General features: G+C 47.3%; 2 protein-coding genes across 14 annotated transcripts; one reads left to right on the forward strand and one right to left on the reverse strand.

Moving 5' to 3' along the window:
* The first annotated feature begins 213 nt into the window (after positions 1-213).
* Positions 214-8,501, forward strand: ZNF672 (zinc finger protein 672). 3 transcript variants are annotated; one of them, XM_042931326.1, is made up of 5 exons: positions 214-517; positions 857-976; positions 3,506-3,572; positions 4,328-4,431; positions 6,081-8,501. In XM_042931326.1, exon 5 carries the CDS (start codon positions 6,205-6,207, stop codon positions 7,579-7,581), a length of 1,377 nt encoding a protein of 458 aa, XP_042787260.1. In that variant the 5' UTR covers positions 214-517; positions 857-976; positions 3,506-3,572; positions 4,328-4,431; positions 6,081-6,204; the 3' UTR covers positions 7,582-8,501. The 3 variants fall into 3 exon arrangements, 2 of the variants coding, with proteins under 2 accessions (XP_042787260.1, XP_042787250.1); XM_042931316.1 differs by having other exon boundaries at positions 217-517; positions 3,506-3,606; XR_006200502.1 differs by lacking the exon at positions 6,081-8,501 and adding an exon at positions 5,944-6,039 and having other exon boundaries at positions 248-517; positions 3,506-3,606.
* Positions 8,502-9,007: 506 nt separating this feature from the next.
* Positions 9,008-17,379, reverse strand: ZNF692 (zinc finger protein 692). 11 transcript variants are annotated; one of them, XM_042931259.1, is made up of 12 exons: positions 17,294-17,379; positions 16,455-16,642; positions 16,154-16,185; positions 15,548-15,811; positions 14,977-15,025; positions 14,762-14,887; positions 14,227-14,445; positions 14,062-14,139; positions 13,882-13,960; positions 12,314-12,428; positions 9,612-9,711; positions 9,008-9,490 (listed from the first exon to the last, which is right to left on the reverse strand). In XM_042931259.1, the coding sequence occupies exons 2-12, from the start codon at positions 16,628-16,630 to the stop codon at positions 9,187-9,189; spliced, it is 1,542 nt and encodes a 513-aa protein (XP_042787193.1). In that variant the 5' UTR covers positions 16,631-16,642; positions 17,294-17,379; the 3' UTR covers positions 9,008-9,186. The 11 variants fall into 11 exon arrangements, with proteins under 11 accessions (XP_042787193.1, XP_042787214.1, XP_042787204.1 ...); XM_042931280.1 differs by lacking the exon at positions 17,294-17,379 and adding an exon at positions 17,202-17,243; XM_042931270.1 differs by lacking the exon at positions 17,294-17,379 and adding an exon at positions 17,120-17,189.
* Between the last annotated feature and the right edge of the window lie 7,731 nt (positions 17,380-25,110).

Here is a 25,110-nt window from a genome sequence, read left to right on the forward strand (position 1 = left end):
CGCGTCCCACTAGGCCTGTGCTAGCAGCTGGAAGACTAGTCCGCACCGGAACTCAGCCACCGCAGACTGAGGCGGTGCCCAGATCTCAGCGCCCTTTCCTCTGATTGGGTGGAACCAAGGGGCGGACGGACAAAAGAGGAGGTAGACACTGGTTACTCCTGGGAAGAAGGCGGAGCCTTGTCAAGGAGGGAGGTGGTATTTGGCTGGCAGTGGTAGCCCCGCCCCCTCACCGCGATTTGGGACACAGACTTAGAACAGTCAGTGGAGTTCCTACGCCTCCTAGTCATCCCAGCAACCAGTGACGCGGCCCGCCTGAGGTCAACCACTGGCCAACTGGGGAAAGCGGGACTGCAGCGTGACCCCTTTTCCGAGCCGCCTCCCAGCTCCCCCTATTTGGCGGCCGCGCGCTCCGCCAGTCCCTTCCTCCCTTCTCCTTAATCCCGCAGTCTGGGAGGCAGGGGTCGGCGAGCCGGCTGAGTGGGAACCGCCTGGTGTACAAGGAGCCATTCGGCGACCGGTGAGGGGACTGAGGGGCTAGGAGGGCAGGGTTGGCGCGGGGCAGCGATCTCCAACTGTCGCAGGTCTTCGCCCCTCCGCTGTGGGCTGCTAGCGCCTGCAGCTGTTGCGAGCGCCGCCCCGGCAACGAGTGACGCTAAGGCACGCTGGGCGGCCTGCTCCTCCCAGGCCTTGCCCTCAGCCTGTCCTCGCCCGTCTTCCCCCGGTCACCTTCGGGCCCGCAGCCCCACGACGCAGATATCACCAGGCTAAGACGGATTAAAAGGGCAGCTTTAGCTACCAAGCTCTGTCGGCGTTAATCACCCCCGACTCCTCAATACGTCTTTGGTGCCCTGTCTAGCCCTCAAGGTGGACTGGCGCCGTGGGAGAGGAGCTGAGGTCGGAAGAGTTTCGCCAAGCAACTCGTGACGACCACCGTTGACTGAAGCGCCCGGAATTGGCTGCGCTGCGACCTTCTCAGGTGTGGCGTTCCTCTTACCGTGAATAGTTGTGTACATCTTCCCGTTAAGTACGAGGCAACAAGTCTTAAAATGAACAACCAATCTTCGTGCTTACTCTGAAAGCTCCCGGGGTTCGGCGTGGGGCTACGGAATGCCTACACTGCTCTAACCCTGTGAAGAAGGGTTCTTTGGGGGATCAGGGAAGGGATTTAAAAAGTCTTGCAGAACGTTTAGGATCCTTAGGGTCGAAGTCAGAGTCAGACCCCATATTCAGGATCCTTCTTTAGAGGAACTTTCCTGAGGAGGGTAAAACCTAAAACTTCAGCAACCGCAGTTGTCAGACTTACACATGTTTTAACCTTCTTTTCATATGAAACGTTGTAATAGTTTCCTTTACTGGGTCCTCCCAGGCAGGAGTGTCAGACCCCTAAAGTTCCCTGTCCAAGGTCACACAGCTAATACTTATTATGGAAGAACCAGAATTTGGACACTTGCCTCTGTGGTTCCCCTATGGATCTTGCAGTTCTGTTTCAGTAAACCAAAGAGTATTTGCAGTACCTGCAATAGATAGGGCTACGGAGGATAAGATGACTGGAGAGAGGCTTCCTACTCCTCCAGGAATCTAACATTTGAAAGAGTTGTATGCCAGTTTAATACATCATGTTTAAAAAGCATTGAGTGCCCTATGTGTGCCCAACTTCTTGCTAGGCCCAGGGAAGGTTCAAAACAATATATATAGTCCCTTCTTATATCCCAGTTCTGGGAAGCTCTGCCCCCTCTGGGTTGCAGTTTTGCAACCGTGTGTCAAAGGAACACAGGGAATAGACTATCCTACTATGTATGCTCTCTCCCTGCCAACATCCGCACCTTCTCCACACTTGCCAGTTCACAGGAAAAAAATTGTGAAGGGAGAACTTCCAAAAAAATGTATTTGAATCATAATCAGTCTTGGGCACTTAGGATGGGAAGCGGCTGTCATTCCTATTTCCACCAGCTCCTTAAACATGTCAGACTGGACCTGAAGCTAGAAGGGGTAACTTCTTTTGAAGTACTGGACCTTGTTTCTTCTGTGGAAGAAAAGAAAGTAAAGAATAACCACTCTGGTGCTCTAGATTCCACACTCCATCCTTACCTAGAAAAGGGGCTGAAACCTTCCCAGAATGGATGGGAATCACTGTTTCCTGTTACTTTCACTGATTACTCAGAATAAAACCAAGCAAGGGGATGGGCTATGGGGTGTGAAGGCGCTCAGCAGAGCTTCTCTGAGGAGGGGCTATCGGAACCAAGCACTGAGTGAAGGGGGTAATGGGCTTTGCAGGTGGAGCTATAAATGGAAAGGCCCTAATAATACATTTCATTTGGGGCATCTGGGTGGCTCAGTCGGTTAAGTGTCTGACTTAGGCTCAGGTCATGATCTTGTGTCTCATGAGAACTGTGCTGACAGCTCAGAGCCTGGAGCCTGCTTCAGATTCTGTGTCTCCCTCTTTCTCTGCCCTTTCCCCACTCATGCTCTATCTCTCTCTCTCTCTCTCTCTCTAAAATAAACATTAAAATTTTTTTAAATAATACATCTCATTTAACCCAATATATACAAAACATTATCATTTCAACATATATATAATCAACATTAAACATTATTAATGAGATATCTTGCATTCTTTTTTCATACTAAATCTTTGAAATCAGGAGTGTAGTTGACCCTTTACAGCACATCTCAGTTTGGACCAGCCACATTTCAAGTGCTCAGTCACATGTGGCTCAAGACTATTATAGTGGACAGTACAGCGGGAACAATCTTCAGTCCCTCTCCTGTTCCAGTTTTACCCAGCTCTGGCTTCAAGATGGAGAAATTGTGAGATGATCACTTGCCTCTTCACCCTGCCCCAGAAATGTTGGCCCAGCAGAACAGATAACTAGGGAAGAAAATCTTTGTAGTGACTGAAGGACACAACTCAGAAGAAAAAGGACTAAACTGCTCTCATAGTAGATTGTTAGTAAATGTACTAAATCCTAATTAATTACCATACTCTTGATATGTAATATGTGATCAATTAGATATGGTATGAAATCCCTGCAATATCTATTAAGACACAAAAATAAAGTGATATAAAACTCAGAAGCTTATTTGTAATCAAGTGTAAATGTTAATTTTTTCATTAGCTTATATTACCTGTTTTTTATTAATTACATATGTAGCATTTATAAATATTTGTAAGTATTAGATGCTTGAAAGTTACTACTTTAAAATACTGAGCATTTAGGACTTTTCAGTAAATCACACATAATTACTTCCTTCCCTCTTTCCAAACCCTCCTGTACTTTTTTTTTTTTTCCCTCCTGCACTTACTTTTTTTACACTTAAAATGAATTTGGTGGTTTAACAACTTCAAAACCCTCAATTGACAAAATGGTTAGGACAGTCTAAAAATCTTTTTTTTTTTTTTTTTTTTTTTTTGCACAGTAATATATATATATATATATATATATATATATATATATTTTTTTTTTTTTTTTTTTTTTTTTTTTTTTTTTTTTTTTTTTCCTTTCAGATTTCCTCCCAGGGCAAGTTCCAGCATGGGGTGAAGTACAGAAGAGAGACTTGAAGGGTGTACTCTGGTACTGAATTACCAAACCTGCTCCCTAGATCAGGGTCTGTCTTATTTCCACATTTGTAATGGGGCAGGAGTGTGGGGAAGAATTGTATCTTTCTTTATATGTCACTTATGTATGCATGTTTGTGTTTGTGCATTTGTCTTCCCTTCCTTGGGCATGTGCCCTGGGAGGCATGGGGGCGGTTTCCCAGAAACTTGGCCTGAGAGGTGCCATGGTCCCTGCAGACCCCCAAGTGAAGTGGAACACACACCAGGGAATGTGCATTGCTCTCTTTGGCATTTGGGATCAAACACTGAGTCCTGAGGGAAGGTTTTATTCACATGAGGGTAAACGTTCTTTTGAATTGAAGACCAGCTAGAGTAAGCTGCCCAAGTGTCTGGGCTGAAAGTTCCCTATGGAAGAACTGAGAGACTCTCTAAAGACTGCTTTAGAGAGGTCTGCAGAGGGGCTCCTGACCCTGCTTGCAGTTCGTGCTTAAACTTATTCTCTTTGAATAAGATATCTGGGATTTAAAATACTGCAGACCAAAAAAAGAGAGAAAAAGTGTGTGGGATGAGAGGAATGTCATAGATGAGACAGAAATTTTGAGAGCAAAATGTAAATAGATGCTGAAGGTGAGTGATTCATGATACTTTTCTTTAGTTTTTTTAAATTTGAAAATGGCCATTAAAAGAATATTCCCCTCTTCTTTCTCTCCCTGCTTCTGTCCCCTCTGCTCAGTTTAAATTCATGTTGTCCCTCTTCCTTCATCTTTGCAGGGTACAGAACATCCTGCTTCAAAGGCATGAGAAGAGAACATCCTGTATTGGCCACTCCTGCCCAATGTGGAGGGGAGCAGAAGCTCCTGAGCCCACCCCTGAAGGTTTGTGGCTTTCAAGACTTTTTTTTTTTCTTTTTTAAATGTTTATTTGTTTGTTTTTGAGAGAAAGACAGCCTGAGCGGGGAAGGGGCAGAGAGAGGAACACAACATTTGAAGCAGGTTCCAGGCTCTGATTTGTCAGCACAAAGCCTGATGCAGGGCTTGAACCCATGAGCTGTGAGAAGTCGCATGCTTAACCAACTGAGCCACCCAGCCACCCCTCAAGGATTTTTTTCAATGGATCCTATTTATGGGATATTTTAGCCAGAGCTCTAGGTATTTATGATGTTTCCATCTGCCAGTAAGAAAATGATTGCTGACTTGTTTGCTTCCTCTCCCTGACCTGTTGAGTGATAGTCTATAACTCATAGTAACTGCACCTAATCTCCACTGAATTTAGCTGGGACCAATCCTTGGACCTTGAGGGAAGTAGTCAGTGATGAGGCCCACAGGAGGTTCTGTAAAGAAAGCCTGACTCTGCTCCCAGACAGCTACCTGAACCAACTTGTTAGGATTCAGGGATAACATCTGAGATAAAGACAATAGCAGAACAGATTCCATCCCCATAAGGGGCTTTTCTGCTATTCTGGGTTCTCAGATCCCTGGAGCTAGGGCAATGAAGGATGTCTGTAAAATGTTTGCAAACAACTTGGATGAACTGAGAATTAAGAAGGAATGCTTCTTCCTTCTCCCCAGCTTTTCCTGAAAATGTGAAAAGCACTTCTAGGAAAATGCCATCAACTTTCAATATTATTTTTTGTGGACTACACATGTTCCTTTTCACCCCTTCCAGGGTTGCTTTCACCCAGGTCCAGAGTTGCTTTCTCAAGGTTAGGCCAGAGAACTTTGAAGCTGTGTACCTGTGTGGAGTGGTTGTTTATCAAGTATTGTCCAAAGCCAAGGTGCAGTACTTTGGGGTTTCTCAGATACCATCCTTTGCCCAGGCCCCAGCCCTTTCTGATACTTTTTGCCCAGGCTTCTGCTTACGTATGGGTTTAGGCTTCATCTCATTGCCCTCCTTGACCTTCCAGGTCTGGCTGGGTTCACATTGGTGACTTAGGAAACCAGGGTCTCAGAGGAAGGTTATCGATGTGGTCTAGGGGAGTTTGGAAAACTGGTCTGCAGATTCTAGGTTCCTTTTCTGGTAAGCAGGCTCTGTGGCCCAGGGGCTTTCTCATTGCCCATCCCTTCTTGGTGTTTCCTAGTGTATCTCCAGGCTAAGACCTCTGGCCTAAGGACAGAAAACTGGCTGCGTACTCCTCATCTCCTCCCAAGCAGAGTTTTGGAGGCAAACTCCCTCTCTGAATCCCTCCTGCCCTTCGTGGTGGCATGAAGACCTCCTTCCCCATATTTCTAGGAGTCCTATGGCTTTGACTCTTCTTGGAGAATGGAATGCAGGAGATGGCCTAGCTGAGGAAGTTACAAGAAATGAGGGACTCTGTGCTCACCTGGCCATTCCCCAAGGTGTAGCTGTTACAGCTTTAACTGTAGCTTACAGTGACTTTCTCCCTATAGGGCTCGCAGTGAAGGGTGAACTTGGCTGCAGCGCACCCTAGAAAAAGACACAGAGTCTGCTTACAAGAAAAGGAACCTAGAATCTGCAGATCAGTTTTCCAAAACTCCCCTTCTTCCCTTTGCCACTTCCTTTCTAGGCCTTCAGAAAACGGAAAATAACACGCAGTTTGAGGAGGTGCACCCTGGCGTGGGAGTGGCACACATCCCTACCAGCCTGCATTCCGGGGACTCCACCCCCCCACCCCTGGCCTGGCCCTCACCATGTTAGCTGCATCAGAGATGGCGGCAGCAGCAGGAAGGCCTTACATATGCAGTGAGTGTGGCAAGAGCTTCCGCTACAGTTCGGTGCTGCTGCGTCATGAGCGTGCTCATGGCGGTGACAGCCGCTACCGCTGCCTAGACTGTGGTGAGCGCTATGCCCTGGCTGCTGACCTCCGTGCGCACCGACGCGCCCATGCTGGCCAAACGCTCTACATCTGCAGTGAGTGCGGCCAGAGCTTCCGCCACAGCGGCTACCTGGACCTGCACCAGAGTGTACATAGACAGCGCAGCCGCTCCTGCTCTTGCCGTGCCTGCGGCCGCAGCTTCCCACACCTCCCGGCTCTGCTGCTGCACCGGCGCCGCCTGCATCCCCCAGAGCGGCCCCGCCGCTGTCCGCTGTGTGCCCGCACCTTCCGACAGAGCGCGCTACGCTTCCACCTGGTGCGCGCACACCCGTGGGGGTCACCCATCACACCCATCGACCCATTGCACCGCTGCACACAATGCCCACGGGCGTTCCGCAGCTACGCAGGGCTGCGGAGCCACGCGCGCGTCCACGTGGCCCGGAGCCCTGGAGACTCCACACCTCCGCAGCCTCATGCTCCGGGTGCACACCAGTGCAGTGTGTGTGGGAAGAACTTTGGTAAGAGCTCAACACTAACACGACACCTGCAGATTCACTCAGGTGAGAAGCCCTTCAAGTGCCCCGAGTGTGGAAAGGGCTTCTTGGAGAGTGCCACGCTCGTGCGCCATCAGCGCACACACACAGGTGAGAAGCCCTACATGTGCGGGGACTGTGGGCGCCGGTTCAGCGAGAGTTCCACCCTTTTGCGCCACAGGCGCAGCCACCAGGGAGATCGGCCCCACGCATGCACTACATGTGGAAAGGGCTTTGGGCAGCGCTCTGACCTAGTGGTGCACCAGCGCATACACACAGGCGAGAGGCCCTTCTCATGTGCCGAGTGCGGCCGCCGCTTCAGCGACCGTTCTGACCTCACCAAGCACCGGCGCACACACACAGGTGAGAAACCCTACCATTGTGAGTTGTGTGGCAAATGCTTCACGTGCATATCTAACCTCAACGTGCACCGGCGCAACCATGCTGGTCACAAGCCCCACAAATGCCCTGAGTGCGGCAAGGCCTTCAGCGTGGGGTCCAAACTGGCACTGCACCGCAAGACACACCTGGGCGAGCGGCCAGCAGAATGTGCTGAGTGCGGCAAGTGTTTCAGCCACAGTCGCTCGCTCTCACAGCACCAGCGGGCCCACACACGAGCGCGTGCCGCCACCGCTGCCACCCAAGCAACGGCAGGAGCTGCCCTCATCTTTGCAGGGCAGGCAGAACAGGAGAAGCCGGACTTTTTGTGTCCCAGCTGAGGGAAACTTGCTGAGAAGCTTCTCTGGAATGGGCTCAGCAAGTACCAATATACTGCCGCAGGGATGGTGGGGCAGCTCTGCAAATGGGAGTCTGTATAAAAACAGCATGGCTGTTTGTCACCCCCTGTCACGCCCCTACATCCATTTCCCTTGTCAGCTCTTCCTGTCCATCCTTCCTGCTACCTCTGGGGTATAGGCGCAGGGAACTGGGAAAACCTAGACATGGAAGAAAGCCCAGGTATTGGTGTGTTCCCATTGCTGCTACTGTGCCCTCAAATGTTTTCTTCCTGGTTTCCCACCTGTATTGTCTTCTCTTGTCCCGTCCCCTTTTTCCAGCCTGAGTCTCCTCTAGCTCTCCTTCCTGGATACTTTTGTTGTCCTGCCTCTTCAGGTAATGATCACAGGGTGGCCACAGGGACAACCCACCTGCCTTGCGTTCTTCTTGCCTCTTGGTTCCACTTGACAGCTTCTCTGCTGCTTTCTCCCTGGGCTCTGAGAGATGGGAAATTTTTAGGCAGAGATGATGAGATTTCTCATTTCTGTGAAAGGCATCCTGCCATAAGCAATCAGCCTGCTGCCCAGCAGAGAAGGCCCACTCCAGTAAGGGTGGGCAGGAGCCCTCAGCAAAGCATCCACCTGTCCCATGGGCCAGACCTGATGGTGTCCAGATCAAGGTCCCTCTCAGGACACTGTTCTCTAGCTAGGTGGGCCACATTAGCTTTGGGACCTAGACTTAGACCACATGGATAAAGCAGGATACTGCCAAATGAAACATCAGAATGTTATATCCAAATCAATCTTGGAGCCATGGGGAAACAGCTCCACAGAGGCAGTAGTGCAGGGTAGAAAATCTGGAGTTGTCCAGTGATTTTTTTTGCTTATGGCTGTTGAAATAAAGAGTTGTTTGTTTGGGTTCCGGATACCAAGAGCCTCTTTTCTCAAAGCTTGAGGCTGCTGTCTTTGCAAACTCCAGGAGTGATCCAAGGGCCATGTTCTTTTGAAGTTCCAAGATATCTTGTCCCCTCCCAAGTGATCTTGCATGTAGAGCCCCCTTGATTTTGCACTGGAAGGCAAGACTCTTAAGGCCTATACACTTGGTTCTCAGTGAAGAGTACAAATGTGGCTCAGGCTCACATACCTCCATTCCTGCTCCAGCTATCCCTCTGGAATGACCCAGTGCTCTGCATACTGTCACAGCCTGCCCTGCTTGAGCACAAGAATAAGTATGACACTCAACTGAAAAGGACTGCAAAGTGTCAAACCAAACTGGGAAAGAAAGCTAGGTCCTTGAGGTAGGGGCCTACAGAGAGAGAAACAGGGCCTGCACCTACGGTGCACTCAGGCACATTTTAGCAGAGCCTGCTTCCAGAGGAATAAGGATTCCCATTCTTCAGGTGCCAAAACATTCACTCTGCCCACACACAACTGTAAAATACTGAGTTTATTCTGTTGTTTAGGAAGGCTAAAGTAGCCTGTCTTGGTTTTTTTTTTGCCCCCCACCCTACACTCCCTGTCACCCTAGTTTCTGGGGACTAGGCATCTGGCCCTTCTCTTCCTTGCTCCCCTTCAGTCCCTAGGGTCTGGATTCTCAGAGCCCAGGAATGCTCACTGTTGATGGAGTGTGGTCAGAGCTTCAGGAACCAGAGAGGGCCTGGACTCATCATCAGACCTCAGGGTCACAGAGGCAGAGATATTGGGGCAGGCTTCCAAAGGGCCGGGTGACTCCTGTGGAGCTGGGAGCAGGGCTGGATGGCTTTTGCTGCAGTGAGCTGCAACGCTGTCTGGCTTCTCAAAACGCTTGCCACAAAACTCACAGGGGAAGCGCAGAGTAGCAGCTGTCTCTGCATGCTTGCGCCGGTGCCAGTTCAGGGAGGCCTTCTGGCGGCAGGTGAACCCACAGATCTCACACCTGAGCCAGGGACAGCGGAGGGAAGGACAGTGCTTCAGCCCATCTTGACTTCCCCATGGCAGTTCCCCTGCTCCAACCCACAGCCCTACCTTCCCACCCATACTACCTCCCCCACACTCACTGCAGGGGCTTCTCTCCAGTGTGGATGCGCCGGTGGATGACGAGGTTGCTGCTGGTGCGGAAAGACCGGGCACAGAACTCACAGATGTAGTCCCGGGTGTCTGCAGGTGCACAGGTGACACCCTAGCATTCATCCCCAGGCTGTGGCCCCTCCTCAGCCCAACCCACCTGCCAACCTTCACAGGAGTACTGTCCCCATTCAGCCTGCTTATCCCACTCCTCTCAGCCCCCAAAAGTGCCCTGTGGCTGTCAACAGCCAACCTGTTCCTTTTTCCCTGAACCTGCCAGCACTAACAGCACCTGCCCTTTGCCCTTCTCCAGCTGCTCTCACAGGCCCACTGTGCTTTTTCTCCTGTACCTCCAAGCCTCAGGGCAGGGCATACTGGAGGTATCGTCACTTCTTATGGCATCCTTTAGACATCTGTCTCACCCCCACCTGTCAGACGGCACATGTATGCTTACAGCCTTCTTCCCCATCACTCTACCACACTGCACAAATCTCTGGCTCCAGTCCCTCTCCTCAGCCAGCACTCCATATTTCTGTTCCCTGGTCTCCCTGTCCCTGGTCTCCCACCCTTTTCAGAAACTGCAATTGCAAGCATGCCAGTTCCAGCAAGGGCCTTCTACTACTTTGTCCTCATGCAATAAGCCTGTGATTCCACGCTGCCAGTCCAGCAGCCCACTGACTTTCCACTGTCCCCCTCCACACTCCCGTTCCAAGGCATCTTTGTAGCCTTCCTTCACTCATATTACGCATTCACTGGCCCCTCTCTTCCTCAGCTGGACCTGTTTGGCTAAAATCCAACTTAGGGTAAACACAACATTTGGCCCACTCCTGCACAGGTGTGCTAAGGGAAGTAGAAACAGAATCCACAATCCATGCCCCCCACCCACCCACCAGCCTCTACTTTTCATCTACAACCACAAGTCTAAAGAGTCCACCATATGCCTCTGTATTTCACTCTCTCACTCACAGGAGTCCAGTAGACAATTATTCCATACTACCTCCTCTCTCTGCCAGCCTCATTCAGCAGTGATCTTATTTTTCAAAGTCACCAAGAAGAGAAAAGCCAGGAGAGAATACCCACATCTTCTTCCTTACCTAATCTATCACCAAACTTGTTTGTGACCATTTATGTGAATACTTGCTCTACTGTAGCCACCTTCCAATTGTGCAGAAACACACCTTTTCTCCCTGACTGCAGGCTGCCCACCCCACCTAGGCATCAGTAACCTTTACTCTCAGTGGGATCCCTTTCCCCTCTGCGCCCCCAAGCTCACAGCTCTCCAGCTAAGACCCCATTTCTCTACTTGTCTTCACAGCAAAACTCCAAAGAGTAGTCCATATTCTCTATCTCCACTTCTTTAGCTCCTCTCTGCCTTGAACTTATTCGATTCTGGCTGTCCTCTCCCTTGTCACATGCCACCTTGTTATCTAGTCAAAGTCCTCATCCTCATCTTATTCCGTCTTATAGCACTGGCACAACCCACCCTCTGTCCCTCCTCCCTGGAGCAATCTCTCCACTTGGTTCCTCAAGTACTGCTCTCTTCACTTGCCTCACTGGTCACTTGGTAGCTGCCCTTTCCACATGTCCCATTCATTACTCTTCTGTACCTACGTTCACTCCATGGAGGTATACTCCACCTTCAGCAACAAATGTGCTTGTGAAGCACCCATGTGCTTGTGATTAACACTTTTTCCCCCTCCCCCCACCATCTCCAGACTCCAGATTCATATCTTCTGGGATGCCTAAATTATCATGTCCCAAATAAACTGTCCCTTTCCTAAAGCCTCTCTCATTTTCAGGAAATCACATCACCTCTTTCCAGTTGCTCAAGCTGGAATCCTTCAAGTCAGCTTGATGCCCTCCTGCCCATCCACCTGTGGCCAATCTGTCCTTCTCACAGCAGCCCTTCTAGCTCCACTTTCATGCTCACATCAGCCTCCAGCCACTTCTTATCAACTCAACTGTACCAGCGTGTTAAAGCTGCCATCACTGCACACTGCACATTCCTACAGCCCCATTTCTCCACATGGCAGTCACAAAGTCAGTTTTAAAGTCAGTTGTGCTCCTTTTAAAGTCAGTTGTGTCCTTCTGCTACACAACACCCTTGGATGGTGCCCATCTAATTTAGCCAGAAGCCAAACCATCTTTGATGGTAGTGTTAGAGGTCCCTGACCTCTCTTCCTTCCTTTCTAACTTCCTGGCCCCCTCTCTGTTCCTGGTACATTCCATGCAGATGCCAGTTCAGGGCCTCCCCAGGCCTGCCCATAGACATGGACAAGCCTCTATTCCTCCCTTCACATAGGTCTTTGCTCAAAGGAGCTTCCCTTTCTACAAAAGAAACTCCTCTCTCATGCTCTCCATCCCTTCCCTGCTTTCACATCTCTTTGTATCCCTGTTATCACTAGAGTGGATGCCTCTGTTCGCTTTTGTATCCTACACCTAGAACAGTCTCAAGCAGGCAGGTGCTCAACACACAGAGAGTTGAGTGTGAGTGAGAGTCATCCCACAGAGGAGTGTGATGGCACCTGCAGATAGGAGGTGATAAGCCTCACAGGGCAAGTGAAGGGACCACCAGGGGGAGGGGACAGAACCCGCACGGAGAAGTGAAGGGACTCACAGAGAAATGAAAACACCCAGAGAGAGAGGTGAAGGGACCCACAGGAGAGGGAAGTGAGGAGGCATTTCTACCACTCACCACTGTGCAATTTCACATGCTCCTTCAGGTGTTTCTTAAAGTTGAAGGACTTCCCACAGGCTGGTTCTGGGCAGGAAAAGGACTTTTGGTGGATGTGCTGGTACTTCTTGTGGTGCTAGGGAAGGAAACAGGTGGTCTCAGGGAGACCACCAGAGCTGACCCAGCAGGCAGGCTCCTCTGCCCCCTCCCCATCCCCCAAAAGTTCTGTCACCACCAGCTCACATCATCCTGGCCAGTCCTCACCTGTATATAAGTCCACCATCCCGTCCTGACACCAAACTCTGCCCTCACCCTATTCTGTCCTTGACTTCCATTACCTCACCTTTTTGCCACAACCTTCCTTACAATGACCAGTTCCCTGAACAAAGTGCCATTCTGGTGACACTCCTGGTTCCCTAACCATGGATTTGCTGTCTGCTGGGAATAAGAACACAATTTGGGTAGGTATGATTATCCTCTTCAATATCAATATTAATGTACAATAATATCACCCAGATTGCCTACTTTATTGCTAACCATGGGTATATATTATATGGTGTTTTCCTAAATCTTCTTTAGAAACACACACACACACACACACACACACACACACACACACACACGTGTATGCTTTCAACCTGGAACACTTTTAGGGGTTGTGTGTTCTTCTTTAACTCCCTGATTATTTGTTGGAAATATTTCTCCTGTCTGACCTAATGTCACATTCTGGCTCACTAAATTCCATGGGCTTTCCCCTTATCTATAATCCCGCTTTCCCATAGTTAAACTGCTGCTGGTGGCTGCTTCAGTGTCCTCCATTAACAAGCTCAAGTGCGTTTGACTAGCCCTGGTAAAGTTCTTCTCAGCCCAGGGATTTCCTGCACAAATGCCTTCCACCCTTGCCTCACCATTCCTCTGGTCTGGGGTCTCTGCCTCAGGACTTGGGTCTGGGAGGGCTCTGGATGAGTGTGGGGGCTGTGGCCCTTCCCTCTTTGTGCCCCAAACCTCTCCTGCAGTTAGGCTGGGGACAGGACCATCTTCCAGTCCTCTAGCACTAGAACTGCCCGCTCAAGCGAACAGGGCCAGGTGGCTGAGTGTGGACTCAGCAACCCCAGCACCGTCACACACTAGCTAAGGAGTCTTGGGAACTGCTTAACCATTTTGTGTGCTTCAGTTTCCTCATTTGCAAAGCAGGAACTGTATCAGCACCTACTCCATAGGGATCTTTTGAAGATCAAAAGACTTGACCCATGTCAAGTGCTTAGAACAGTCACTAGCACTCCAAGAGCCTGAGGAATGCCATCATCATCTCCACGTGACCCTTGGAGGGCCCAAGAAACCAGCAGTAGTGGGCAGCAGCTGTGTACTGGTGGCTTGGTTTTCTGCCTTATCTACCAGCTGTCTGCTTTAGTGATTATTAACTGTAGGTAAGCTCTGCAGGTCCACCCCCATCTTTCTCTTCCCATCTCTGAATCCACCCACATTCCAGGCTTCTTTGCTTCAGCTTCTCCTTCACCTCAGCATCCCCTTCAGCCCTTCTCACCTCTGAAGCCACATAAAACCCAATCTGTGCCCCTCACATTCCTCACATTCAAATACTGTCGGTTGGAGAAGATCCGTCCGCAGCCAGGGAAGTCACAAGGCAGCAGCTCTCTTTTGGCAGCTTTCCTGGGAGGAGGAGGATAGGGAGGAGCATAAGGACTCCCACAGGCTCTCCTCAACTCCCTCTTCTCACTCTCCCCCCTCCAGCCCCGCTCTGCAAGTCCTACCTAATTCTCTTGGGGCCAATCTGTGCCGTGTCCTCCTCCCAGGCCAAGGTCAGAGCAGACTGGGCCTGAATCCCAGGGCTACGGGCAGCAAAGAGGGAGCAGAGGGCCTCGAGGGAGGGCCATGTTCCGGGATGCCCCTGCCCTCTGTCTCAGCCATCAGGTTACCTGGCCAGAGGCTCAGTCTGCTGGGCTGCTTGAGGGGTCCCTCTGAGTTCCGGCTGTACCCCAACTTCGGTAGGAAGAGCTCCAGAACTCAATGATGATGTTGATGAGGATGGTACAGCAAGAGGATTGAGGAGAGCTGCTGGGGCTGGGGGTGTCTCCCCCTCCTTAAGTGTATGGGTGACAGGGGAAGGAAGGAGTCTGGGGGCATCTGGATCACTGCTGAAAAGAGAAGGAAGAGGAGGGCATTATTTCCCTGGGCTTTCAGCTAGCCCTGAGCCCCCGAAATGCTAAGATCCCAAACTCAGAACAGCCCTACTCCTACCCAGGATCTCTGTTCACACCTGCCTTCAGCTTTCATTCTTCCCTACAGCCTAACTTTACCACCTTCCACCCAATTCAAAGCCTCCAATTCTTTCTCCCTTCCCCAATGCCCATCCTGCCTTCCCCACCAAGTCTGCAAAGCTTTGGAAGCCCTGGCCAGCTGCTCCCTCCCTCCTCCTGCTCTGTTCAGCATCCTCCTTCAGCCCCAACTTGCCCATCTGGGGAGGAGCTGTAGGTCCATGGGCTGGCCTCACTGAGCATCTCCTCTTCGTCCTCGTCTTCCTCCTCCCCCTCTTCTCCTGGGGGCGGGAAGGTCTCCAGGAGGGGTCCTACTTCCCTGCTGGACCAAGGAAGGCAAGCCTCAGGCTCTGCTCCTTCACCTGCACTGTCCACCCAAGTCTATCCTGTCCCTCCCACCCCCAACCTCACCTGGGTGACCTGGCCTCCTGAGTCCTCTCATCATGCTCAGATTCCAAACCTGTAGGGTCAAAGGGGAAGGAACTCTGGGCTGGAGGGATGAGGACAGATGTACTTCTAAGGTCTGAAGTGGTGGGAGGACTCTTGGGAAGGAGGAGGGTGCAGAGGCTACTGGAGTGGGAAGGGATATTTTATTTTAGAAATGATACATTCACATGGGTTCAGAAAATAAAAGTATAAAAAAGTACACTATGAAAAGCCTCTTTTCCAATACTGTTCCCAATCACCTATTCTTCCCACAGACAGCCTGGTTTCCTACATGCCCTTCCAGAGATATTTTATACATCCGTTAAGTGCATACATACATTCTTTCTCCTCTTAGTTTTCCACCAAGGGTAACACAACATACGCCCTATGCTGTTTTTTGCTTTTTATACCTGAAAATATATTTAAGGATATATTTCCTTGTAAGCATAGTTTTTCCATTGAGAAAGGATAATTTTTAGACAATGAAGCTCTAAGCAAAAGAGATGGGAACCTCTTCCCTTCCTTTTCTCCACAACTCTTCTTTCCCCCAGCCTACCTGCAAGTGCTTGCCCACTCCTGGCCTCTGGGCACCAGCTTCTTGGGGCAGTACTTGGCCGGAAAACTGGCTTGGGCTCCTCTGGAGATATGGGTCCTGAAGAGGGGCCCCAGGAGAAGGTGTGGCCCGCAGAGCACTCCCACACAAGTCCCCCATCTTGGCCCCCGGGCCCCCGAAGCCCAGGCACCAGGCTGCATTCTCGGCTGTGGGCATGAGACAGGAGCACCAGATACTGCAGACCCTTGGGGGGCAAAGGCTCAGGACCTGGAATGGTGAAGGCAACAGTCAGGGCAAGTGGGGAGGCCTCCTACTCTCACTCTGGGGCCACATTCAGCCCTGTCCCCCAGCCCCCTGGGCAACCCCAGTCTAGTCCATTTTACCATTCTTCAGAGCCCAGAACCTCCCCAAGGTCCTGAGACACTGCTCTCTTTTATACAGGACGTTCCCATCAAACTACCCTGGGCTCCCCAATTCTCCACCTTTTCCCAAACTCACTCAGATCCAATCTCCTTATGGAGAATGCTGCTGGGTCACATCACTCGCTCCCTGTTGCCCCTCTTCCCTCCCTGGCTCCTGACCCCCTAACTCTAGCTATTCCCTACCTACCTGCACAGAGCACACAGCCTGAAGAAGTGTACCTGCCAGGGTGGGGAAGAGAGGCAGTTTAGGTAGGGGTCCAGGCCAACTGCTCTCAGCACTCCCACACTTTTAAGGGACCAGTCCTAAGGGCCCCTCTATTCACTGGGGACCAACAGGAGGGCACAAAGGCCACAAATCACAGAGGCGGTTCTGCTGAAATGAGAAATCGACGGGTGGTAAGGAGCAATGGGCCACCACCTGACCCTGGGAGGGGACTGGGTGTTGCAGCCTGGGTGCCCTCCCCCAGAGTCCCGCCCAGGCCCCTAACCGGTCCAACAGGAACTTAGCGAGTTGCGAGTGCAGGGAGAAACCCAGCCGCTCCTTGAGGAGGCACCACTGCTCCATGTGGCCACCTAGGCGGATGCGGCACTTGCTGCGGCGCGCGTCCAGCTGCCGTCGCTTCTCCTGCCGCCTGCGGGATGCGTCCACCGGGGAGGAAGCCATAGGCACCAGGACCTACAAGGTGGAGGAGACACGCATATGGGCGTACCTGATCCCGGGCCTCTGGCTCCACCCGCCATTGGGGCCTCACCTCATCAATGAATTGGAGCAAGACTAAGTCATTTCAATAGCATCCCCTGCCATTGGGCCCAACCACTCCAGCTTACAGGACATGTAAACTAGCGCTGTGGAGTGGGAGGCAGGGAGACAAAGTCAATGTCGGAACAATGGCCTGACCCCGGGCATACTGAAGTGTAGAAACGGAAGCTATGGGGAAGGGGCGTGAGACTTTCATGGAGAAATTTCAGCTGGGGCTGGATGAGGGGTTGGTAAACAGTTTCACCTTGAAGAGAACATGGGCCTTTACTGGTTGGTGGGGGAAGGGGAGGTCGTGTGTTTTGTGGGCGCTCTTCATAGCGGGGTGAATGTGGGTGGGGGCGGGGTCTGGAGGGCGCTCCCACCCGGTCTCCGGCCGTCCCACTTAACGCTCACTGTGTGTAGGGCTGGCCAATTCCACAGGCAGCTACCAGGCCACCCAGAGCGCCCGCCGCGGCCCACCCCGACTCGGCCTTACCTGCGCGCCCCCACCCGCCCTCGCCCGGAATGCGCCTGCGCCTCCCCCGCCTTGCGCGCAGGCCCGGAGAGCAGAGATGGACAAGGGCCCACCTCGCGCGCACAGCCGCCGTTTCTCTTTTAAGAGGAACCCGTCCCCCTCCGCGTCGGAGCCTGCAGCCGGGAACAGGGGCCGGGGCTACTGGGAGGGCAGAGACAGAGGCCCGCAGCGCGCGCCTGCGCATTGGCCACCTAGCGTAGCGCCTGCCGGGAGGTGTAGTTCCCGCAGGAATTGCTCAAGCACTTCGCTTAGCGCCAGGGGAATTGCGGAGGGGTGGCTTTTGTGGCAAGCGCCCGCGCATGATAGGGAAATGAATGGAACCGAGCCCTCCACCTGTGTGTCGACCCCAGCCTCTCCAGCCTGCTCATGGATGTTGCCTCCACAATTACTATTTTGTACTTCACCTTCAATTTCTCTCTCTCAGTTGCCATCAACGGGCACTCATGCAGTGCAGAATCAGCCACCTTAAAAAACCAACTAGACTCCTCTCTAGAACCCCAGGGCCCATTCCCTCTGTCTGCATCAAAAGTCCTCTGAAAAGTTGCCTAGATTCGCTGTGGACTCTTGTTGACTTCCCATTCTCTTTTCTAATGACTCCAGTGGCGTTTTCCCTTTCAAGGAACAGCTGGAATGGAATGGTCACTTGGCTGTGGTCTCTCCTCCATCAGAGCAACATTTGACAGTGTAGATCTTTCCCTCCATACCCCACCCCCACCCCAAATCCCACTGGCTTCTGTGACTTCACACTCTCCTGATTTTCTTCCTTCTTCATTGGCTCTTCCTTTCCTTCCTGAATCTCCCCGCTCTGACCCAACAAAACGTAGTGTCCTCCTGGATCAAGCTCTAAAACAAGTGTTGTTGCTTACCTCTTCTGGAGTGATCTAGTTGCCCAATGGCTTTGTTTTGTTTCTTCCAATTATTTCTTTAAATTCCAGTTAGTTAACATACAGCGTAATATATTAATTTCAGATTTAGTGATTCATGTACATACAACACTCAAGCTCCTCACAATATGTACCCTGCTTCATACCCATCACTTATTTAACCAATAGCCCTGCCCGCCTCCTGTCCAGCAACCCTCAGTTTGTTCCCTACAGTTCAGGGTCTGTTTTATGGTTTGCCTCACTCTTTTATTTCCCCAATTTTCATCTGATACATTTCTTAAATTTCATATATGAGTGAAATCATATGGTATTGATCTTTCCATGACTAGCTTATTTTGCTTAGCATAATATACTCTAGCTCCATCCACATCCTTACAAATGGTAACAATTCATTCTTTTTTATGACAGAGTAATATTTCATTGTGTGTGTGTGTGTGTGTGTGTGTGTATATATATATATATATATATATATATATATATATATATATATACCACTTCTTCTTTATCCATTCATCAGTCGATGGACATTTGGGCTCTTTTCATAATTTGGCTACTGTTGATAATGCTGTTATAAACATCAGGGTGCATGTACCTCCTTTGAATCTGTATTTTTGTACTCTTTAGATAAATGCCTAGTAGTGCAATTGCTGGATCATCAGGTAGTTCTATTTTTAACTTTTTGAGGAATCTCCATACTGCTTTCTAGAGTGGCTGCAGCAGTTTGCATTCCCACCAAAAGTGCAAGAAGGTTTTTCTTTCTCCACATCCCCACCAACATCTGTTGTTTCTTGTGTTGATAATTTTAGCCATTCTGGTGATTGTGTGGTGGTATCTCATTGTAGTTTTGATTTTTATTTCCTTGATAATGACTGATGTTGAGCATCTTTTCATGTGTCTATTAGCTATCTGGATATCTTCTTTGGAAAATTTTCTATTGATGTCTTCTGCACATTTTTTAACAAGGTTATTTGTTTTTTGGGTGTTGAGTTTGACAAGTTCTTTGTAGATTCTGGATACTAACCCTTTATCCGTATGTCATTTGCAAATGTCTTGCCCCATTCCATAGGATGCCTTTCAGTTTTGGTGATTGTTTCCATTGTTGTACAAAACTCTATCTATCCTATCTATCTATCTATCTATCTATCTATCTATCTATGATCTATTTATTTTTGAGAGAGGGCACAAGTGGGGGAGGGGCAGAGGGGTGGGGAGAGAGAGAGAGAGAGAGAGAGAGTGAGTATCCGAGGCAAGCTCCACACCATCAGCATGGAGCCCAACATTGGCTCAAACTCACAAACCATAGGCATGACCTGAGCCAAAACCAGGAGTTGGATGCTTACCCGACTGAGACACCCAGGCACCCCAAACAAAGCTTTTTATCTGATGAAGTTCCAATAGTTCATTTTTGCTTTTGTTTCCCTGCCTCTGGAGATGTGTCTAGTAGGAAATTGTACCAGTCAAGGTCAAAGAGATTGCTGCCTTTGTTCTTCTCTAGGATTTTGATGGTTTCCTGTCTCATATTTAGGTCTTTCATCCATTTTTTTGTATGGTGTAAAAAAGTCTATTTTCATTCTTCTGCATTTTGCTGTCCAGTTTTCCCAATACAAATTGCTGAAGAGACTATCTTTTTCCATTGGATATTCTTTCCTGCTTTGTTGAAGATTAGTTGACCATATAGTTATGTATCCATTTCTAGGCTTTCTATTTTGTTCCACTGATCTGTGTGTCTGGTCTTGTAACAATACTATACTATTTTGATGACCAGAGCTTTGTAATATAGCCTGAAGTCAGGAATCATGATACCTCCAGCTTTGCCTTTGCTTTTCCAGGATTGCTTTGGCTGGTTGGGTCTTTTATGGTTCATGCAAATTTTAGGATTGTTTGCTCTAGTTCTGTGACAAATGCTGGTAGTATTTTGATAGGGATTGCACTACATATGTAGATTGCTTTGGGTAGTATAGACATTTTAAAAAAATTTGTTCCTCCTATCCATGAGCATGGAATGTTTTTCTGTTTCTTAGTGTCCTCTTTAATTACTGTTATAAGATTCTATAGTTTTCAGAGTACAGGTCTTTTACCTCTTTGCTCAGGTATATTCCTAGGTATCTTTTGTTTTTGGTGCAATTGTAAATGGGGTGGATTCTTTTGTTTCTTTTGATGCTGCTTCATTATTGGTGTATAAAAATGCAACAGATTTCTGTATGGTGATTTTATATCCTAAACTTTGCTGAATTCATGTAGAAGATCTAGTAATTTTTTTTGTGGAATCCTTTGGGTTTTCTATATAAAGTATCATGTCATCTGCAAATAGTGAATGTTTGGCTTCTTTCTTGATGATTTGGATGCCTTTTATTTCTTTTTGTTGTCCAATCTCTGAGACCAAGACTTCCACTACTAAGTGAAATAGTAATGGTGAAAGTGGACATGCTTGTCTTGTTTCTGACTGTAAAGGAAAGTCTCCCAGTCTTTCCCCAATAAAGATGATATTAGCTGTGGGGCCTTCATATACAGCTTTTATGATGTTGAGGTATGTTCCTTCTATCCCTACTTTATTGAGAGTTTTTATCAAGAATAGATGCTGTATTTTGTCAGATGTGTTTTCTGCACCTATTGAGAGGATCATATAGTTCTTATCCTTTCTTTTATTAATGTGGTATATCAGGTTTATTGATTTGTGGATATTGAACCAGCCTTGCAGCCCAGGAATAAATCCTACTTGATCATGAATGATTCTTTTAATGTACTGTTGAATTCAATTAGCTAGTATCATGCTGAAAGTTTTTGCATCCTTGCTCATAAGGGATATTGGCCTGTAATTCTCTATTTTAGTTTGATCTTTGTCTGGTTTTGGAATCAAAATAATGCTGGCCCCGTGGAATGAGTTTGGAAGATTTCCTACCATTCTTGTTTTTTGGAACAGTTTGAAAATAGATATTAACTCCTTTTTAAATGTTGGATTGAATTTCCCTGGGAAGTAATCTGGCCCTGGACTTTTGATTGTCAGAGGATTTTTGACTACTGATGCAATTTTATTTACTGGTTATGGGTCTGTTCAAATATTCTACTTCTTCCTGTTTAAGTTTTGGTAGTTTGTATGTTTCTAGGAATTTGTTCATTTCTTCCAGATTTCCCAGTTTTGTTGGCATACAATTTTTCATAGTATTCTCTTATAATTGTTTGTATTTCTGTGGTGTTTGTTGTGACCTCTCCCCTTTCATTTGTGATTTTATTTATTTGGGTCCTTTCTCTTTTCTTTCTTATAAATCTGACTAGGGGTTTATCAATTTTATTTATTCTCTCAAAGAACCAGCCCTTAGTTTCACTGATCTGTTCTTCTTCTTCCTTTTCTTTTGTTGTTGTTGTTGTTGTTGTTATTGTTGTTGTTTCTCTATAGTTTATTTCTGCTCTAATCTTTATTATTTCCCTTCTTCTGCTTGCTGTAGGCTTTATTTGCTGTTCCTTTTCTAGTTGTTTTAGGTGTAATGTTAGGCTGTGTATTTGAGATTTTTCTTGCTTCGTGAGGTAAGCCTGTATTGCAATACACTTCCCTGTTAGGACAGCCATTGCTGCATCCCAAAGGCTTTGGACTGCTGTGTTTCTTTTTTATTGGCTTTCACGTACTTTTTTTTTTTTTTTTTTTTTAATTTTTTTTTAACGTTTTATTTATTTTTGAGACAGAGAGAGACACAGCATGAACTGGGGAGGGGCAGAGAGAGAGGGAGACACAGAATCGGAAGCAGGCTCCAGGCTCTGAGCCATCAGCCCAGAGCCCGACGCGGGGCTCGAACTCACGGACCGTGAGATCGTGACCTGAGCCGAAGTCGGAAGCCCAACCGACTGAGCCACCCAGGCGCCCCTCACGTACTTTTTTAATTTCCTCTTTAACTTCCTGGTTAATCCATTCATTCTTTAGTAGGATGTTCTTTAACATCCATGTACTCGAGAGATTTCCAAAAAAATGTTTGTGTGTGTGTGTGTGTGTGTGGTTGACTTCACGTTTCATAGCATTGTGTGCTGAAAATATGCATGGTATATCTCAATCATTTTGAATATTGAGGGTTGACTTGTGCCCCAGTATGTGATGTATTCTAGACAATATTCCATGTGCACTGAAAAAGAATGTGTATTCTGCTGCTTTAGGATGAAATGTTCTGAATATATCTGTTAAGTCCATCTCGTCCAATGTGTCATTGTCTCCTTGTGGATTTTCTGCTTGGATGATGTGTCCATTGCTGTAAGTCAGGTGTTAAAGTCCCTACTATTATGGTATTATTATTAATGAGTTTATGTTTGTTATTAATTGATTTGTATATTTGGGTGCTCTAAGTTGTGGGCATAAAAATTTACAATTGTTAGATCTTCTTGATGGACAGACACCATAATTATGATACAATGCCCTTCTTCGTCTCTTGTTAGTCTTTGCTCTAAAATCTAGTTTGGGGGTCCTGGGTGGTTCAGTCAGTTAAGTGGGCAACTCTTGATTTCAACCCAGGTCATGGTCTCATGGTCTGTGAGTTCGAGCCCGCATCAGACTCTGCACTGACAGTGTGGAGCCTGCTTGGGATTCTCTCTCTCTCCTCTCCCTCTGCCCCTCCCTGCTTTCTCCCCCTCAAAATAAATAAATAAACTTAAAATTTAAAAAAAAAGATAAAATAAAATCGAATTTATTTGGTTCAGTTGAGTGGCTCAGTTTTTAAGCACCCGACTCTTGATTTCGGCTCAGGTCATGATCTTGCAGTCTGTGAGATCGAGCCCCACACTGAGCTTCATGCTGATAGCAAGGAAACTGCTTGGGATTCTCTCTCTCCCTCTCTCTCTGTCTCCTCTCCTCTCTCTCTCTCTCTCAAAATAAATAAACATTTATTTTTTTTAAGTAAGATAAAATAAAATCTAGTTTAGCTGATATAAGTATGGCTACTCTGACTTTTCTTTAATGTCCATTAACATGATAGATGGTTCTCTATCCCTTCATGTTCAATCTGCATTTGTCTTTAAGTCTAAAATGAGTCTCTTGAAGGCAGCATACAGATGGGTCTTTTTTTAACTATTATTATTCTTTCTGATAACTTATGTCTTAACTGGAGCATTTATTCCATTTACATTCAGACTGATTATTGATGGATATGAAAATAGTGCCACTGGACTATGGGTAAAGTTATTGATTTTTTTTTTTTTTTTTTTTTTTTTTTTTTAGGTTTTCTCTGTTCCTTTCTGGTCCTTCTTAGTTTTGGTCTGTTTTTCCCACTCAAATAGTGCCCTTTAATACTTTTTGCAGGACTGGTTTAGTGATCATGAACTCCTTTAGTTTTTTTTTATGTGGTAAACTCTTTTTCTCTCCTTCTGTTATGAATGACAGCCTTGCTGGATAAAATATTCTTGGCTTCCTATTTTTCCCACTCAGCACAAAGAATATATCATGCCACTCCCTTCTGGACTGCCACATTTCTGTGCACAGATCATCTGTGAACCTGATATATTTTCCCTTAGGCTAAGGACATTTTTCCCTTGCTGCTTTTGGATTCTTTCCTTGTCTGTGTGTTTTGTGAATTTGACTATGATATGTTTAGATGATGGCCAGCTTTTGTTGATTTAATGGGATTTCTCTGTGCTTCTTAGATTTTTTTGTCTGTGTCCTTATCCAGATTAGGGAAGTTTTCAGCCCAAATTTGCTCAAATAAACCTCCCAACCCTTTTTATCTCTCTTCATCTTTGAGACTCTTATTATTTTTTAATGTTTTTGTTACTTTTGAGAGAGAGAGACAGAGACAGAGACAGAGACAGAGTATGAGTGGGAGAGGTGCAGACAGAGAGGGAGACAGAATCCACAAAGCAGGCTCCAGGCTCTGAGTGGTCAGCAGAGAGCCTGACGCGGGGCTCGAACCCATGAACCATGAAATCATGACCTGAGCCGAAGTTGGACACTCAACCAACTGAGCCACCCAGGTGCCCCTTGAGACTCTTGTGATACAAATGTTATTATGCTTTAAGGAGTTGCTGAGCCCCTGAGTCTACATTTATGATCTAACATTGTTCTTTCCCTCTTCTTTTCAGCTTCATTATTTTCCATAATATTAATATCACTGATTCATTCCCCTGATTCATCTATCCTCTTTGTCTTTGTCTATTCAGGTTTGCATCTGGTTATAGTGTTTTTAATTTCAACCTAACTAGTTTTTAGGTTTTTTATCTCTGCAGTAAGGGATTCTATAGTATCTTGTCTAATTTTTCAAGCCCAGCTAGTATCCTTATAATTGTTGTTTTAAATTCTAATTTGGTCGTCTTACTCATATCTGTATTAATTAAATCCTTGTCCATCATTTCTTCTTATTCCTTCTGTTGTGATGAATTCTTCCATCTTGTCATTTTGTGAAATAAGGGGGTTTGTTGTTGTTATCAAAGGCTGTTGTATTCCTGCTTCTGAGAATAATTCCTATATTAAGAAGAGGTCCAAAACAAGCAAACAAAACACAGAAATAAAAATAAAGGGAAGGGATCCTATGTGTGTTTTTGTCTGTTTGTTAAAAGAAGCTAAATCCAAAAAAAAAAAAAAAAAAAGAGATGAAAAGGAAGTTATATCCTAGGTGTGTTTTGGTCTGCTTGTTAAAAGAAACTAAATCAATAATACAAAAAATATTTCTTAAATAATAATAATAAATTAAAAGATATGTTAAAAAATCAAAACGTTGCTTTTCCTATATCCTATAAAACAAAAGGTAAAGGATAAGCCAAGTCTCTCAAAATAGTCACCAAGCCCCTTCTTTGTAAGTCCTGAAGTGAAGCAGTAACTTCTTTGGTGTGGAGGGGTGGAGGGATTCCCAGTATTTGTTCTCTGCCTTAAGTGCTACCTCAGTCCAATCTGAGACTTGAAGAGTTCCATTTTATCATTCATAGCAAAAGATAAGATTAAATTTGAGATTTTTGTAGCTTTATCTCTGTTGAGTTACAGAGTTTACAGCCTGATGAAACTGCCAATTCTTTTTCACATG

The sequence above is a fragment of the Panthera leo genome, chromosome A1 (assembly GCF_018350215.1).
Source record: "Panthera leo isolate Ple1 chromosome A1, P.leo_Ple1_pat1.1, whole genome shotgun sequence".
NCBI classification, from domain to species: domain Eukaryota; kingdom Metazoa; phylum Chordata; class Mammalia; order Carnivora; family Felidae; genus Panthera; species Panthera leo.